This window comes from Schistocerca piceifrons, chromosome 2, assembly GCF_021461385.2.
Source record: "Schistocerca piceifrons isolate TAMUIC-IGC-003096 chromosome 2, iqSchPice1.1, whole genome shotgun sequence".
Taxonomy (NCBI): domain Eukaryota; kingdom Metazoa; phylum Arthropoda; class Insecta; order Orthoptera; family Acrididae; genus Schistocerca; species Schistocerca piceifrons.
Genome location: NC_060139.1, coordinates 989,747,310 through 989,766,314, shown reverse-complemented (window position 1 = coordinate 989,766,314; position 19,005 = coordinate 989,747,310). Strand labels below are relative to the sequence as shown.

The 19,005-nt window shown below is 39.6% G+C and overlaps 1 protein-coding gene across 1 annotated transcript in view; it reads right to left on the bottom strand.

The window, feature by feature from the left end:
• LOC124777551 (farnesol dehydrogenase-like) overlaps positions 1-19,005 on the bottom strand; it is a 126,933-nt gene that overhangs the window by 43,514 nt on the left and 64,414 nt on the right. Inside the window, exon 2 of the mRNA XM_047253007.1 lies at positions 15,186-15,348. Within this exon, the coding sequence (XP_047108963.1) occupies positions 15,186-15,348 (163 nt within the window). The remainder of the gene's footprint in view (positions 1-15,185; positions 15,349-19,005) is intronic.

Below are 19,005 nucleotides of genomic sequence, written 5' to 3'. Positions count from 1 at the left end.
TATATCAGACAGTCCACCACCCACATAACCCATGTTGAGGGTGACCTGAGTGTGCCAGTGGATGCTCTCTCTCAGACCAAAGCAATCACTGATGCAGCTGATTTTGAAGCTGCCACTGCAGAACAGAAAGGAGACAGTGAGATGTGACACTTTTTGACACAACCATCGGGCCTATAGTTCTATTGTGTTACAGTAACACCAACAAATGTGCTGCTGCATTGTGATGTAACTACTAATCTGTGACTGTTGACTTTTGGCAACAGGCAATCACCTCCTTGCATTATCTGTTGCACACTGTAGTATGGGGCACAAAAAGCATGATGAAGCAAGCTTTTGTGGGGCCAAACACAGACAAAGAAAGTATGAAAATGTGCATCATTGCACGGCTTGTCAATGGAACAAAGTAAACAGGCAGGTCAGTGCACCACATGGCAGGTTCATTCCACCAAACCAAGGATTTGAGCATGTAAAACTGGACATTGTTGGACCACTCCCACCACTGGAAGAGAACATTTCACACGCTAGCTGTTGGTATTCCCTATGATTAACATTACCACCAAAAATGTTGTGATCACAACCTTCTGGGGATGGATAACCTATTTCAGTGTACCACTGAGTTACAACAGGCCAAGGATAGCAGTTCAAGTCATATCTGTTCAAAGCAATTGCAGTCCTACTGGATATGAACAGTATTAGAACCAGCAGTGAGTGGCTTACTTGAACAAATGCACTGGCAATTGAAAGTGTCTCTTCAATGTCATGAATTGCAGAAGTGGACAAAGACATTGTCCATTGTCCTCCTGGGTCTCGGTGCATCAGGAAAAGTACATCTGAAAGCCACAAATATGAAACTTGTATATGGACAGCCACTAAAACTGCCCATCAAGTTCCTCAGCATGTCAGATGGCCACATTTAACCATCAGACTTTGTACATAGTCTACATGCACAAATGTGGCAGTTACATCCCATAGCTCTAAGGGACCAGCAGAGCCACTACCCCTTTATTTTTTATGAGCTGTGGAGCTGTTATTACATTTTTTTGCACCATGATGTGGTGCACAAGCCACTCAAACCACCTTACAACAAATAATTGCGTTATCAATAGGAAGGAAAAGACTTTCAAAGTTGACATGATGGGTACACCAACCACCATCCCCATCAACAGACTCTAACCAGCTTTCAATGCCTCCCATTCCAGTCAGACTCATCCAAGGACACACACTCCATGGACATGATAAATATACCAGCTGCTCTGCTGCACACTACAGGTAAGCCACAAAAAAAAAAAAAAAAATAAAAAAAAAGCTTCAAATGGCTCTGAGCACTATGGGACTTAGCTTCTGAGGTCATCAGTCCCCTAGGACTTAGAACTACTTAAACCTAACTAACCTAAGGACATCCCACACATCCATGCCTGAGGCAGGATTCAAACCTGTGACCGTAGCGGTCGCGCGGTTCCAGACTGTAGCGCCTAGAACTGCTCAGCCACACCGGCCGGCCACAATGGACAACTGAGGCTACCTGCAGCTGGCATGAGACCCGTTGTGATGACATGTCTGATTCGACATGAAACATTATTGACACTAAAGAGGGAAGTGGTGAAGTGCAGTGTTAAGTGAAGTGTATTGCTATCATGCAAAAGATTACTCTGTGCAGTGATTATCTTTGACACAATCTGTCTTTGATTTATGATTGCTCTGTTTTGTAACCATTTTGCTGTCTCATTCTCTGTCAAACAAATACTGAATAGGTAATGGGATAGTTTCAAATATTGCAACAGAGTGACTTTATTAAATCTGCAAAATAGCCAAGCCTTTCATATCAGTGAAAAGATCCAGGGGTTGTCCCATGCCTGGTAGCTGAAGTCTACTTGTTTCCAATAGCTACAATATTTGGGAGGCTGTGGAAAAGAGCATTCAGACAATCAAGAAGGTCAGAAGCAATCATACAACATAGGGTATCAAGGTATGAGACAAGTCTATGACCTACCTGGTGGGTCCCTTACCTCCTGGAGTCTGAGTATTCTGACCTTCCTGTTCAACATATCCTTCTTTCCATGCCAAGGAAGGAACTAATAGTTCAAAAATCTCAAGTCACACACCTCTACAAGAAGGGTTGAAGAGGTGATCCACAAAACTAACATCCACTATCATTGACATCCATCTGTTGTAGAATCTTAGAAAATATTCTGAGCTCAAATGCCATGAGTTACCTTGAACAGAATAATCTCTTGCACACCAACTCTCATGGATCCAAATATATCAGTGATGTGAAACCTAACCTGAGCTTTTGTCACATGACCTCCTGGAAGCCACTAAGATCTCTGCACATAAATGTGCGTTCCAGCTTGCTTAGAGGTGTACAATTTGTGATGTGATACACTCAGCCTGGATAAAGAGTTTCACGTGCAAGCTCTACGGAAGTCTGAACCCCCCCCCCCCCCTCCCCCCTTACTAAAGTGCTGCAAACTGTGTGTGCATTTGAAACATCACAAGTGGATAACATACTTTTGTGTCAGAATTTTACCTTTCACAGGTGGCCCAGAGCTGTAGAGATACAATGCAGTGTGCTTCCATAACAGACTGTTAAGTGGTGAAGTTCAATTCAGTGGTAGCCAACGAGTCATTTTCTCCACGATCTTGGGTTAGTACTAGCTGTCACTCATGGCAACACACTTTGTTTTGCAGTTCTTTGAATTTTTTTCCTTGCATTCCAGGTAGGAATATGCACATAATGAGGGCAAGTGTTATAAGCATTTCCATAAAGGACACAATGCTGAAGTATGCCTTAGCATGGGGGGCACCAGGTAGTGGCCCCAGCTGATGCAAATAAATAACATTTCTGACAGTGATGAAATGCTAATACCATGTAAAATCTTGTTGCATGTAACAGTGAAACTCATTCCTGGAACTTTTCTTTGTGATTCTGGTGCATTGGTCTCAGTCATCAATGTCTACGGGCACTCACTTCCTCAGCATAGTACAATCAACACTGTGTGATTATAGGCACTATGAGGTGTTACTAAAGTTAATGCATCAGGTAAGAAGGATAGGTAATGTTTCTGCTAGAAAGAGCAGATAAGCAGTTGTTAGCATTTCACTTATACAATGAAGTGACATCATTTAGTCCCATTATGATGGACACAATGGAATTACAGTATAACCTCATTAGAGCGAACTCGCATTAGATGAACTCACGGTTAACATGGAAAAAATATTGGTCCCGCCAGGAATACATTAGTTCTTATGGTATGTTTCATCAGTTAACATGAATTTTTGTTAAGGTGAATTACGAACTCTGTTTCAGTTCCTAGCGTAAATTTCACTGTATCACAAACTTCCGACCTTAGAGTATTCTAAAGCATATTTTTTTTCCTGAAATGAATGTAGGAAATGTAGCTACAAAGCTAATTATACTTATTGTTGACTCGTTTTTATTGTATTGTGGGTAGGTAGCTGCGATTATCACCTCAACAATCAGCGTATGCTGTACATTGTTAGACATTCAATAATGTGTGCAGCAGCATTTAGGAATGTACTCAGTGCCAGATTTGACAGGTTTTCTGTTAGTCATAGCCATTTTGAGTTGGAATACTGAATAAAAACTACAGTTACAACTGGTACCGTAGCACACGAAAATGGCAAAGAGGAAACAGACAGCTCTAAATGTACAGTCAAAGCTTAAGATTCTAGATGAAGTGGACCATGGTACCAAGAAAACAGCAATTGCAGAGCAGTTTGGAATACTTAAATCTACTTTAACTATGATTATTAAGAATCGAGAAAAAATTATTAATGCTGTGGCATCAGGTATTTGAAACAAATCTAAATGACTTCATACCACCAAGTATGAAGACATCGAGACATCACTGCTAGAATGGTTCAATCATATGCGTGCATCTAACATACCTTTAACTGGCCCTGTGAATCAGTAAAAAGCAAATAATATTGCTAAAGATATGGGCATCGAAGACTTCCGTTGTTCTGCTGGTTGGTTGTATTGGTTACAAAAGAGACATTCAATTTCATCTGTACAAATTTGTGGTGAAGCAAATAAAGTTGATGAAGAAAGTGCGAACAGCTGGTTGCATGAATTCAACTGAGTGAGGGAAAAGTATGCCTCGTGTGATGTGTTTAACATCACAAGCCACCTTCAGCCTTTGGACCAAGGCATAATCTCTCTCATAAAGAGAGCTTATTGTAAGCGACCTGTATGAGCTGCAATTCGTGCTGCTGAAAACAACAGTGCAACCCCAAATTGGAATCTGCTTGATGCAATAAAAGCCATCGCAGCAGCCTGGAACTTAATACCACTGCATCATATGGGGAAGTGCTTTAACAGAGCTTGGTGACATAGCAACACTGAAGATGTCCACAAGTTAGAAGATGCTACTTCACCTGATGAATGGACAGTTCTGCAGGATGTTGCGAACCCTGGGATTAGTTTTGAGAAATTCATTAGTGTAGATGACGATGTTGCCATATGTGCTTCTGTGGAATCGGATGTGCCAAAAGCTGTGAACAAGGTGCAAGACGGGCCATCAGAAGAAAGTGAAGAGGAAGAGAATACAGATACCATTCCACCTACCCATCAGGAGGTGTTTACAGCCTTGGCCTGTTTAGAACAGTTCGCTTCAACATCCGACGTCACTGCTGGGTTTACGAATGATATCATTACAATTGGTTGTGAAATTACAAAATATTATCGTTCCCATGAATGTCATCAAACCATGACTGAATTTTTTCCAAGAAAGTAACGTACATAATTTGTGAGTACTTGGATTTTATAATCACTTTATAGTATTATAAGTCTACAATAATGTGATTGATAGTGTAGTGTATTACACATTAGTGTACTGCTGTACATGCATACTTATTAAAATTTGTGTTTTTCACTTAACACAAATTTTTTTAACACAAACTCCTTATCTTTTGGTCCCTTTGGATTTGTGTCAACAAAGTTTTACTGTATATGCAAGGTTTAAATGGACTGTAAATCATGTTCTGGAGATGTGTGTGTCTAGTAAGTGGATTAAGGATAGAGAAGGCCCATCATTATTTAATAATGGAAATCAGAAAATGCTGAGGAAGCAAAGGATGTTTCACACACAAATGATATCAGGCAAAGATTAGTAGAGGCAAAGATCTGTATACAAAGCATACAACAACTACTCCACTCACACCATAGCAAAAGATCCGGCTGAGAAACCAAGGACATTCTGGTCTTATGTAAAACCACAAACAAGATTTAAGACTTCTATCTAGCCATTCATTGACCAGTCTGGAGTACCTGTAGAAGATAGCAAAAGTAAAGACGAAATTTTAAATTTTGCATTTGAGAATTGCACAAACATACCATCATTAGACAATCACACAAATTCCCATATGGGCAATATCATAATAGGCATCCCTGGTGTAGAGAAACAACTGAAAGAGTTGAAAACAAATAAGTTGCTAGGTCCGCCTGAAATCCCAATTCAGTTTTTTTTTTAATTACTCTGCATCATTGTCCCCCTACTTAGCTTGTATTTATCATGAATCTCTTGTCTAGTGTAAATTCCTAAACAATTGGGAAAAAGTGCAGGCAACTCTGTATATAAGAAGGGTACAAGAACAGACACGCAAATTTACAGCCAATATTCTTAATTTTGATTTGCTCCACAATTCTTGAACATATTCTGAGTTTAAATATAATACATTTCCTTGAGCCAAAAAGCTCATGATATCCTGCAAACTATGGATGAATGGCAATAGGCAGATTCCATACTTCTATATTTCCAAAAGGCATTTGACACAGTGCCCCACTGCAGACTGATGATAAAGGTACAAGCCTATGGAATACCTACCCATATATTTCAGTGGCTCAAGTCTTCTAACATAATAGAACCCAGTACACAGTCCTCAACAGCAAGTGTTCATTATACACAAGAATATCGTCAGGACTACCCCAGGGGAGTGTCATAGGACAACCTTTACTTTCTATATACATAAATCTGGCAGACAGTGTGGGCAGCAATCTGCAGTTGTTCGCAGATGATGCTGTGGAGCACAAGAATATGTCTTCATTGAGAGATTTTAGAAGGATACAAGATGACTTAGACAAAATTTTTAGTTTCTATGGTGAATGGCAACTAGCTCTAAATGTAGAAAAATGTAAGTTAATGTGGGTGTGTAGGATAACAAACCTGTAATGTTTGAATATGGCATTATTAGTTGGCTGCTTTGGGCAATCATATTGTTTAAATACCTGGGAATAACATTGCAAAGCAATAAGAAATCGAATGGGTATGTGAGGATTGTTGTAGGGAAGGCAAATTATTTACTTCAGTTTATAGGAAGAATTTTGGTAAAGTATAGTTAGTCTATAAAGGACACTGCATGTAGGATGGTAGTGTGACCTATTCATGACTACTGCTTGAGTGTTTGGGATACACATCAGGTCAGATTAAAGGAAGACATTGAAGCATTTCAGAGGTGGGCTACTAGAATTGTTACCGTTAGGCTTAAACAACAAGCAAGTATTCAGGAGATGCTTTGTGTGGTAACCAAAACCAACCGCGGGAACGCCTTGGGCTGCAGATCAGAGCCACCAGGCGGGGAAGCCGCCGGCGGTGGAGCACTCACCACCGGGTAAACACAAGGATGAGTCGGACGACAGACCAACGACAACCAACAACAACCGGCTATGACCGACAGAACAAGGAAGAGATAAACAATGGAGGCTTGTAGAAACCACAACACCAAACAACAACAGTAAATCCACTCGGAACCAGAGCCAGGCAAATGTCAACAACGAGCAACGACCAGAACGCAGTACCACCAAGATAGAGACGCAATCCAGAGCGAGTACCAGACTGACTGGACTAGGGCAGAGCGGGTCCCTATATATGAAACCGGGGGGAGCAGCTATTGGCCGTGGTCTGCACGTGGTGTGGTGGTGGCGCCCTCGCCGCGCGAAAGCCGCTGCGCGGAAGAACCGCCGCGGATGCAGAGCCCTCTACGGGCTGGCCACGTCCATTTGTTCTGGCGTGTGTACGACTTCTGCAGAGGGAGGTACTAGACTTTGGGAAGTCAAATGGCGATTTCTGGAGGGAATGCAAAGTTATTTTCAAGGAACACTATTGAGAAAATTTAGAGAGACAGTATTTGAATGAAGCTGAATGCAGAGCAATTCTACTGCCGCCAACATACATTTTGTGTGAAGACCACACAGACAAGAAATTAGGGCTCAATGGAGGCATATAGATAGTCATTTTTCCTCTGTTTGTGAATGGAACAGGAAAGGAAATGACTAGTAGTGGTACAGGGTACCCTCCACAAAGCACCATGTGCTGGCTTGTTGAGTGTGTATGTTTTTAGATGTAGATGTATGTGGTCATGTGTTACTCACGGTCATTTATAATCAGGTGTCTTGACACTGACAGCTCTGGCTGAGTCAGATCTGTTGATCAAGATTATATTTGGCCTCAATACACATTCAGCTTTCAGATTTTCATTAAATCATACAGTACACTCCTTCCGTTTGTCAGTACCATGAACTGCTATTGACACACTTAATATGGAATTTGCACTGTTGTTTGAACCTGGTTAGGTGAAAGTAGTGAATTTTAAGGCACACACTGTCTTTAAACTGACAGCAACTACAAGATTTTGCAGAGGGTCCCCAAATTGGTTGGTCATTAATGATCACATTAAGACTGAACTTGATAGACTAGTACAACAACAAGTTTTATCCCCCATTTCCTACAGTTAGTGGGCTTCTCCATAAGAGGTGGTCAGGAAATGTGGGAGATCTCTCCAAGTGTGTAAAGACTTTAAGCAAACCATTAATGCTCAAACCAACATTGATTATTTTCTTTCCTAAGCTTGGGTGGGGTAAACTGTTCTCTAAAATTAATCTTACAGGGGCACTCACTGAAGACATTAGTGTTGAACACAATGTTTAGATTGTATAAATAGAACAAGTTGCCTTTTGGCACTACTAGAGGCCCCACCATCTTCAAGAGTTCTTGTACAGACTACGCTGGCATTCCAAATTGTGTAAATTATCTTGATGATATCCTGGTCATTGGTAATACAATGAGCAAATATTTGTGCAGTCTCCATCCAGTTTTTGTGACACTGGCACAAAAAAGACTTATGTGTAACTTTTCCAAATGCATTTTCTTTCAACTTTTGGTTACTTGTTTAGGTTATATCCTCTATGACATTGGTCATGAGTTCACCACACAATAATTAGAGGCTATTCAGAACATCCCTGCGCCTAAATCTGTTAAGGACATTCAGGTATACCTATGAACAGTGAATACTACTTTTTCTGCAAGCAATATCTGTAACCCACCTGCTCACCCATCTTAATAGAAAAGAAGTGCTTTTCGGTGATCCGAAGTGTTTAATCAGGCTTCTTAGAAGTTAAAATCAGCCCTCCAATTAGCCCCATGCCTAGTGACCTCCCAATGTCAACCATCATTGGTGTTGACTACAGATGCACGCTGACATGGTGTCAGGTCTTTTTTCTCTCATAAGTTAGAGGATGAAACAGTGGGGTTAACATGGATATCAGTATGTCAAAGATGCTTACTCCAGCTCAGGAGTAACATCTCAGATCACAAAGGAACTGCTGGCCATCCTTTTTAGTGTCCATAATTTTTTTTCCTACCTCACCTTCCAGTAGGTCTGGATCCTGAATTTAAGCACTATGAAATAATTTGTTTTCAATTAAATGGTCAACTGGAGCAACTGCTTAATGAGTTCCCTATAAATTCCTAGGACATACTACAATGTCCAGAGCAACTCACTTCTTCAACAGGCCCAGAAGTACACTTCCTGTTCAACAGTATCCAGACACATCTTTTTAATGTGGAAGTCACCACTAGATGTTATGAGAGACAGTCCCACCAGTATAAAAGGCAGTGGGAGTATTGTATTGCCAATAGAGAAACAGTAACAACAGAACTGATTGAGCATGCAGCCCACTAACTTCCAACATGGACCAATCATTGGATATCACCACCAGACACATCTCATCCTTCTAAAGCTAACCAGACTGACTGTTGGTGATGTGATGGTGAACTGGAAACACAAAGGAACACTCACAGCTAAACCAAAACCAGATATAGACCTCATGTACTGCAGGATCTAGACCATCAAGCATTGCAGAGATTGGTTGTAAAAAATCACATAAAATCAGCAGAAAGGGTCACTTGTGTTTGTTCCAAATTACTACCAGCAGTCCAGCTAGCTCAATGACTGTGCACTGAGAAGTAAAACGTATGGTGTACAATGGGCAACCAGGTTCTTATATGCCACACACTTTCATTGTCAGTGGTGAAAGAAGCTTGAAATGGTGTATGGAGAGATGCCATTGGACAGTGGATGACTGTAAATGAGTGATTTGGAGTGGTGGATCATGCTACACACTATGTCAATCTGATGGAAGAGTTTGGGTTTGGCAAATTGCTGGACAATCTGTATAGTACCCAACAATGAAGTGTGAAGTAATTGGAGTTGCAGTATGGGATGTTTTCCATAGTTATGGTATGGATCCCTTACTGTGCTTATGAAAAAGCTAAATGAAAAAGGATATGAACACATTTTACAGCATTACGTACTGTGTACAGTAGATGAACAGTTTGGACTCAATGACTGTTTGTAACAGCATGAAAATGCACCATGTCATAAAGAAGGATCTGTGAGACTATGATCTGTGGACAATAACATTCCTGAAATGGACTGGCCTGCTCAGAGTCCTGAACTGAAATCAGTGGACTGCCAGGATGAGTTAGAATGTCAACTTCACCCCTGGCTGTAATGTCCAACATCACTACTTTCTTTGGTTTAGGCTCTTGAGGAAGAAAGGGTTGTCAGTCCTCCATAAACATCCAGACACATAGTTGAAAGTGTCCCCTGCCATTTTCAAGGCATGATAAATGTAAAGTAAGAAGAAACATCCACTAATAGGTGTCCGTATACTTTTCATCAGATAGTGTCGGTGCAGCCAGGTTGGCCTTACATGTTCTCTGGTGCAGATCCACTTGACCTTTTCTTGCTTTCTCTGTCCTCTCTGCAGCATCAGGTACTTCAGCTCATGTATTAATCCCACCTGGGCATTTCTAGGATGAAGCAAACCTTGTATGGACAACGATTTAAAATTGTTGCAACAGTGTGCAATTTTCCAAGCACACTAACTGACCTAACCCCAGATATTCTGATCATAGCTCACACTAACACAGCCATGGGACCAAGTTCATACCAACTTCACAGTCCCTTTTATGGGATCCATGAGGTAAACTATTGTGGACACCTTCTACCACTCTCTGTGTGTCACCTATCTCCAGCTGACAACAAGGATATTCACAATGGGAGTCTTGGAGTGGATCATCACAGTACAGGGTGCATCAGTATGCTGGCGATCAACAATGGTCCCCAATTTACAGCAATCAATTTCAAAAGCTTTTGCATCTTCAGTGGTATTAAACACCTTACTAAACTCCCTTTCCCTGAACTGGCTGGCAGAGCGCCTTGTTCACTCATTTAGGGTCCAATGGGTTCTGCAGAATTTGCTTCAGTGCTAAACTTCAGAGCTTCTTACATATTCATGTCTGCCAATGAGCAGTGCCCACTGGAACTACTTTATGGGCACCCTTCTACATCTACATCTACACTTATACTCCGCAAGCCACCCAACGGTGTGTGGCGGAGGGCACTTTACATGCCACTGTCATTACCTCCCTTTTATGTTCCAGTCGCATATGGTTTGTGGGAAGAACGACTGTCTGAAAGCCTCCGTGCGCACTCGAATCTCTCCAATTTTACATTCGTGATCTCCTCGGGAGGTACCTCATCCAGAAACGCACCCTCTCGAAACCTGGCGAGCAAGCTACACCGCAATGCAGAGCGCCTCTCTTGCAGAGTCTGCCACTTGAGTTTGCTAAACATCTCCGTAATGCTATCACGGTTACCAAATAACCCTGTGACGAAAAGCGCCGCTCTTCTTTGGATCTTCTATATCTCCTCTGTCAACCCAATCCGGTACAGATCCCACACTGATGAGCAATACTCAAGTATAGGTCAAAAGAGTATTTTGTAAGCCACCTCCTTTGTTGATGGACTACATTTTCTAAGGACTCTCCCAATGAATCTCAACCTGGTACCCGCCTTACCAACAATTAATTTCATATGATCATTCCACTTCAAATCCTTCCACACGCATACTCCCAGATATTTTACAGAAGTAACTGCTACCAGTGTTTGTTCCGCTATCATATAATCATACAATAAAGGATCCTTCTTTCTATGTATTCGCAATACATTACATTTGTCTATGTTAAGGGTCAGTTGCCACTCCCTGCACCAAGTGCCTATCCGCTGCAGATCTTCCTGCATTTCGCTACAATTTTCTAATGCTGCAACTTCTCTGTATACTACAGCATCATCCGCAAAAAGCCGCATGGAACTTCCGACACTATCTACTAGGTCATTTATATATATATTGTGAAAAGCAATGGTCTCATAACACTCCCCTGTGGCATGCCAGAGGTTACTTTAACTTCTGTAGACGTCTCTCCATTGATAACAACATGCTGTGTTCTGTTTGCTAAAAACTCTTCAATCCAGCCACACAGCTGGTCTGATATTCCGTAGGCTCTTACTTTGTTTATCAGGTGACAGTGCGGAACTGTATCGAATGCCTTCCAGAAGTCAAGGAAAATAGCATCTACCTGGGAGCCTGTATCTAATATTTTCTGGGTCTCATGAACAAATAAAGCGAGTTGGGTCTCACACGATCGCTGTTTCCGGAATCCATGTTGATTCCTACAGAGTAGATTCCGGGTTTCCAAAAACGACATGATACGTGAGCAAAAAAACATGTTCTAAAATTCTACAACAGATCGACGTCAGAGATATAGGTCTATAGTTTTGCGCATCTGCTCAACGACCCTTCTTGAAGACTGGGACTACCTGTGCTCTTTCCCAATCATTTGGAACCTTCCGTTCCTCTAGAGACTTGCGGTACATGGCTGTTAGAAGGGGGGCAAATTCTTTCGCATACTCTGTGTAGAATCGAATTGGTATCCTGTCAGGTCCAGTGGACTTCCCTCTGTTGAGTGATTCCAGTTGCTTTTCTATTCCTTGGACACTTATTTCGATGTCAGCCATTTTTTCGTTTGTGCGAGGATTTAGAGAAGGAACTGCAGTGCGGTCATCCTCTGTGAAACAGCTGTGGAAAAAGGTGTTTAGTATTTCAGCTTTACACCTGTCATCCTCTGTTTCAATGCCATCATCATCCCGGAGTGTCTGGATATGCTGTTTTGAGCCACTTACTGATTTAACGTAAGACCAGAGCTTCCTAGGATTTTCTGTCAAGTCGGTACATCGAATTTTACTTCTGAATTCACTGAACACTTCACGCATAGCCCTCCTTATGCTAACTTTGACATCGTTTAGCTTCTGTTTTTCTGAAAGGTTTTGGTTGCGTTTAAACTTGCAGTGAAGCTCTCTTTGCTTTTGCAGTAGTTTCCTAACTTTGTTGTTGAACCACGGTGGGTTTTTCCTGTCCCTCACAGTTTTACTCAGCACGTACCTGTCTAAAATGCATTTTACAATTGCCTTAAACTTTTTCCATAAGCACTCAACATTGTCAGTGTCGGAACAGAAATTTTCGTTTTGATATGTTAGGTAGTCTGAAATCTGCCTTCTATTACTCTTGCTAAACAGATAAACCTTCCTCCCTTTTTTTATATTCCTATTAACTTCCATATTTAGGGATGCTGCAACGGCCTTATGATCACTGATTCCCTGTTCTGCACTTACAGAGTCCTTACAGGACACTCCTGTATCCTCTCCAGAAGAAGAAGAAGAAGATGCAGTCATTCCATTCTGTGTAGGTGCCCTGATGTTTGCATGCCCATTTGGGCAGAGTCCAGGTTGGATCCAACGGTTTGTAGCAGAATAACAGGGGTATTAAGTGCCATTGGTAGCTACACTACATAGGATGCTGCACTGACACCATGATGAATGGTGCTGGGTCTAGCAGTTTACCCTGAACCTAAATAAATGAAATGTATTGTGCATAAATAGGTAAGAAATCCACCACTATATAATAACACTACTGACAACAAATCACTAGAAACATTAATTATCATAAAATATGGATTAGACATATGGAGGGGCCTAAAATGGAAAGACCACATAAAACAAACTGTAGGACAAACAGGTCCCAGGCTGAAATTCTCTGGAAAAATATTGAGGAAATTTAATTCATCCACAAAAGAACTTGTTTTCAAAAGACTTGCTTGACTGATTCTTGGTTATTGGTCCTCAATCTGGAACCTTTACCAGAGACAAGTAAAACCGATGGAGAGCAGTACATTACATCACAGCATTGCTTAGCCACTGTGAGGGCATTCCATAAATGCTCAATGATCTCCAGTGGCAGACAGAACAAGAGAGGCACATCACAGAGAAATTTGTTATCAAAATTCCAAGCAAGTATGTCTCAGGATGAGTCAGGCAGCGTATTACTCTCTCTCAAATATGTCTCTCAAAATTTCAGCACAGGATTGTTTTACCAGTGTGGGGGCGTTCTGAAATGCTCAACAAACTCCAATGGCAGACACACACACAAAACGAGAGCCCTTACATGACATTTATTTAGGTTTAGGGTAAACTGTCAGATCCTGCACCATTCATCATGGTCTCAGTGCAGCGTCCTATGTAGTGTAGCTATCAATGGCACTTAATACTCCTGTTATTGTGCTACAAACCCTGGGAGTCACCCCAGACTCTTCACAAGTAAGATCTAACACAGAGGTTTACCATCACTCATTCATTCTATGTGCCATTCATGTGATCTACTCTACACAAGCCCATGTAAAATGTTTCAGCTATCAACAAAGTGAGGGGACCAGGTCTGTGTTCCATCGTACTACGCTGGTGATAAATACATTTTTGGAAGTACTGGGATGTAATTAGTAATTACTTCCTTGCCTTCTTCTGGGTGGGTGCCACTTTTAAAGCAACAGTCTCGTAAAAATAATGTCATTCTTCAATTCATTCCTCATTTCCAATTTTTATGACTGGGTATTTCTAATACACATTTCTGTGCATCAAGTCAGCAAGTGCATACAGAGAGAACAGTGTTACTCCATCAGCACAATATTTCAGTACTTTGGTGGACAAACTTTTATATTCAAGAGCAGACACACAATAATTATTCAAAACTAGACATCAGTGGGAACACACTAGATAAAGCTTTATGAGTCCAATTTATTAATCTACAGCTAGTCAGTGGGCTAAAATGAGACCAAGTGGGTAAAATAATGAAATTCAAAGAAATATTTTTCTGCAGAAGTTAGAAGTTAAAAAAAAAGTGTAAAGTTATTAACAGAACATCCTGCAATGTCCACCTGAAAAAGCCTGAGATAAAATTATTTCATTTCACTTATTGTCAATAACAAAAATCAATTTCTGATTAGGTTATCTGAAATATACTTAAACACAATCCAGTTAACAAAAATGACCACACAGACTTTGCCTTCTTCTCTAACATTTAGAGCAATATTTCTTGTGCAAAGGTCTTTAATGCATTGTCCACAGAAACGTGACAATAAACTGGTGTTCCTTGGAAATTCCAAAGTAAATGAAAAGTCTGCATTATTAGACATTCCTTCTGAAAATTTTACATGTCTACATTCAAGGATTCACAATCTCTGTTAGTAGTATTACAATAGCAACACACACAGTCTTCCACTATCACCAGGATGTGGACAACTATCTTCATTTGACAATTATCAATCTAGTCATATACATACAAAAAGTAGTAGCAGTTGCTTAGTACATAAGTAAAAGCAGTAGCTTTTTCAAAGCAGCATTTCTTTGTTAATTTTTTATGTTCAACAGAAGTCCTTTGGAGCACCAGATTAATGACAGTTACATATACATACATTTTACAGAACTAGTAAAAAAATGTAAGCTGTGTCCATTTCTTAATTCATTTCTTGATTTGTCCTGAATAAATAAAAGAAGCTGTATTGGCATTTAATAAATATGTACAACATGTTTTCAATTATGGATGATAACAATAATGTCCTTAAGTAAATTTCCTTTCATGAAAAGTGAGACTGAGAGTTAGGACATTGACTTGTTTGATGCAGATATTAAAACAGATACACTGGAATTATTACCTGTGAGATCTGAGTATCCTAAAACTCCAGCATTATTAATTAATATATCAACTCCACCAACATTCTCATTTATCCATTTAAAAGCTTTCAGAATATCTTCTTCTTGTCTTACATCACCTCCTACAGCATGCAGTTTTCCAGGTGCACCTTTGATTTCCAGGGCCTACAACAGATATATTTATTAAGTCATAGTATAAAAAACTCCCATGAAACAAAAATTTTAATATAGCCCCAAAACTGAAATATATGATAGGAATTTTGCAGTCACAATTCACATTTGTTGAAATCATCCAATGTGAAAGACTTATCAGTGATGAGGACAGGGAGTCAAGAACTAAAATTAGATTTAGAAGTCACATTGAACTGTCAAAGCCCTCATTTTATGCTAATATAGAGACAGCTCTATAACCAGGAATGAGAAAGTTATACTTCCCAAAATATGTCAGCTAATATAATAAATTCAAACCTTTTGAAATTATGTAATTATACTCCAAGCACAAAATTGTTAAGTGTGATGTACATGTGGAGATAAACAAATGATTATAGTTTCAGAAAAATTGGATGATTTATTCAAGAGAAAGAGCTTCACAAACTGAGCAAGTCAAAAACATGTTGGTCCACCTCTGGCCCTTACAAAAGCAGTTATTTGGCTTTGAATTAATTGGTAGACTTTTTAGATGTGCTCCTGATGGATATCATGGCAAGCTGTAATCAGTTGGCATGTTAGATTGTCAAAATCCTGAGCTAGATGGAGGGCCCTACACATAATGCTCCAAACATTCTCAGTTAGGGAGAGATCTGGCAAGCTTGCTAACCAAAGTAAGGTTTGGAAAGCATGAAGACAAGCAGTAGAAACTCTCTCCATATGCAGGGATGGCATTAGCTTGCTGAAATGTATGCCCATGATAGCCTGCCTTGAAGGGCAACAAAATGGGTCATCATCAATGCACCACTGTGCTGTAAGGGTGTTGTGGATGACAACCAAAGGGGTCCTGCTATGAAAATAAACGTCACCAACAAGCATAACTCCTGGCTGTTGGGTACACAGTAACAGTCAGGTTAGTATCCCATAGCTGCCCAGGGAGTCTCCAGACACATCTCAACTTGGAATCATGTTGACTCAAACAGAATTGTCTTCGATGATAAGTCCTGCTTTGAAATGGGCCCAATGGCCTATGAAGACATGTCTGGAGATACCCCAGACAGCAGTCAGACACCAACCTGGCTGTTGCCAGCTGGCCCAACAGCCAGGAGTGAAGTTCTGGGATGACATTTCTTTTCATAGCAGCACCCCTTCGGTTGTCACCTGCGCCACCCTTACAGCACAGTGGTATGTCAATGATATTCTACACCCTATTTATAAGAAACAATACATTAGACACACTTTACAACAAATATACGTACACAAAATGTATAGAAGAAGTCTAAGACACTCCATCAGCAAAGATGAATCACATAGCAAACACATCATAAGAAGCATAGTGTAGAACTGCCAATCTTTCAACCATCACATGTGGAGCACCCCACTGATCAATTCTGTGCCACCTACATTTTATTATTTTAATTAATAATCTACTTCTTTGTACAAATTACTATATATTCACCATCTCTGCTTATGACTCTATGGTATTTACTGATAATTCATTAGACTAACTTTAGATGTCAGTTGATAAGCTTTCTGGGATATTGTGAACTCAATTAACATATATGGCTTTTCTGTTAATTTCATCAAAACAAGCTTTATTCAGTTTCACACATCATCTAAAAATGAAGAAATAAGAGAAAAAGAAGCCAACCAGCAGATGGCTAGTGCAGACACATCAAAATACCAGGGCTTACACAATGATACCAAACTAAATTGGTCAGACCACACCCTGTATGTGTGTAAACTATTGTGTCCGGAAACTCATGCTTTATATATTATTTGCTCTTATAAAAATATGGAAATTATTAAATTAGCTTATTAAGGCTATTTTCAAGCCATTGTGGCATATGGAAACATATTTTGGGGGAAGTCAGCCATTGGCTAGAAAAGTGCTTTACATACAGAAAAGAGCCAGAATCATGAGTGGAGTCCACCATAGAACTAAACACAGAAATCTTTTTAAGGGGCTTGGAATTTTCAGATCCACTACATATCATTGTTTTTTTAATTTATTGCCATGATTGTACTTTACTGGCATGTTAAGATTGCATAGCACAGGTCATTTTACTTTCCCTTCTTACAAACTATTTTTTTTTTCATATGTAGCTATATAACTGAAGAAAAATTCCATATTCATATCAGTATAATAAAAACCATGATGGACAGTTTCTGCTCATATACTGACATTCCTTTTTGGTAATATTTTATTTATAATAGTAAGCTATTTTAAAATCATCAATCCTCATTTTGATGACTTTGTATAGATTCTTTGCCCAGCTCTTCTTAATGACACCTGCCAACTGCTCATGTGTTTACTACTTATGTTCTCCTTTCATATGCCATCAGTTATGTACAGCCAAAGTAAAGGTGCCCTCAACTCAAAGATTGTTTTCAACATGACAGTGCTATGCTAGGTATGGTTTTACTAGAGATAGTATGCCCTCTGATGCTTTAACTGACTTACCTAGCCAGTTATAAGGGAACCTACAGTATAGCATAATTTTTCAAGTCAAGAAACGTACTTGGAGGCGGAAGAAGCAATAGGTGGCATAAAAATCATAATCCCATAAATCTGAATCCACAGTCAGATGCTTAACAACTTTTTATTGAAGATACTCTTTATTTTTCAAGTCTTTATTAAAAGTATCTAATTTTTCATACAATTACATTTTTAATAACTGTTTAACATTATTACATTATGGACACAATTTCAAACAAGCAGAGAAATTTAAGTACATGGGATCAATTCCATCTAATAAAAGTGAGGTTTAGAAAGAGATTCAGCAGAGAATAATTAATGCTAGTAATGCCTTCTTTAGTCCCAATAACTTATTCAAGTAATGCTTGGTCTCACAAAACAGAAGATCAAACTTTACATGGCACTGGTGAAACTGGTTCTGTTATATGGCTACGAGACATGAACGACTTCACAAACACTTGGAGAGCACGTTTGCACAGTTGAAAGGAAAGTGCTCAGAAAGTGGAACAACATCTGCTGGAAATAGCTGCAACTGTGATCGTGACAATGCTCCTTCCTGTGTCACGAATTGTGTTATTGATTTTTGTATAGTGTGTTATTCTGGTTTGTAATATATCTTTTGCTTTCTGTCATGGGGCTTTATGGCCTGTTATGTAGAATAAATGATGATGATGATGATGATGATGATGATGATGATGATGATGATGGTCAATAAATTTTTGGCTTTATGGCCTGTTATGTATAATAAATGATGATGATGATGATGATGATGATGATGATGATGACGATGATGATGATGACTGTCAATAAATTTTTACATTATAAATAAAAATGTGAATGCCAGCATTCATAGAATGAAGCCTTTAATACAATCTTCAATATGAGGTACATGCAGAAAGTAAGTTCTATTTTGTGATTAAAAAAAATGAGTACATACATAGAAAAACTATTTGCTGAAGAGAAACTACAAATGTTAAACTCTCTTTCCACATAACTCACAATTTTGTAGGCATTTATCATAGCATGGCACAAGTTTTTGTATGCCTTCTTCAAAGGATGTTGCCACCTGCTTTGTCAATCATGTAGTAATGTGTTCTTTGAACTAATCATTGTTGTTGAATTTTGGACCACTATGAACATTTTCAAGTGCAAAAAGAGATGGAAATTGCTAGACAGAGGCCAGGATTGTATGGAGG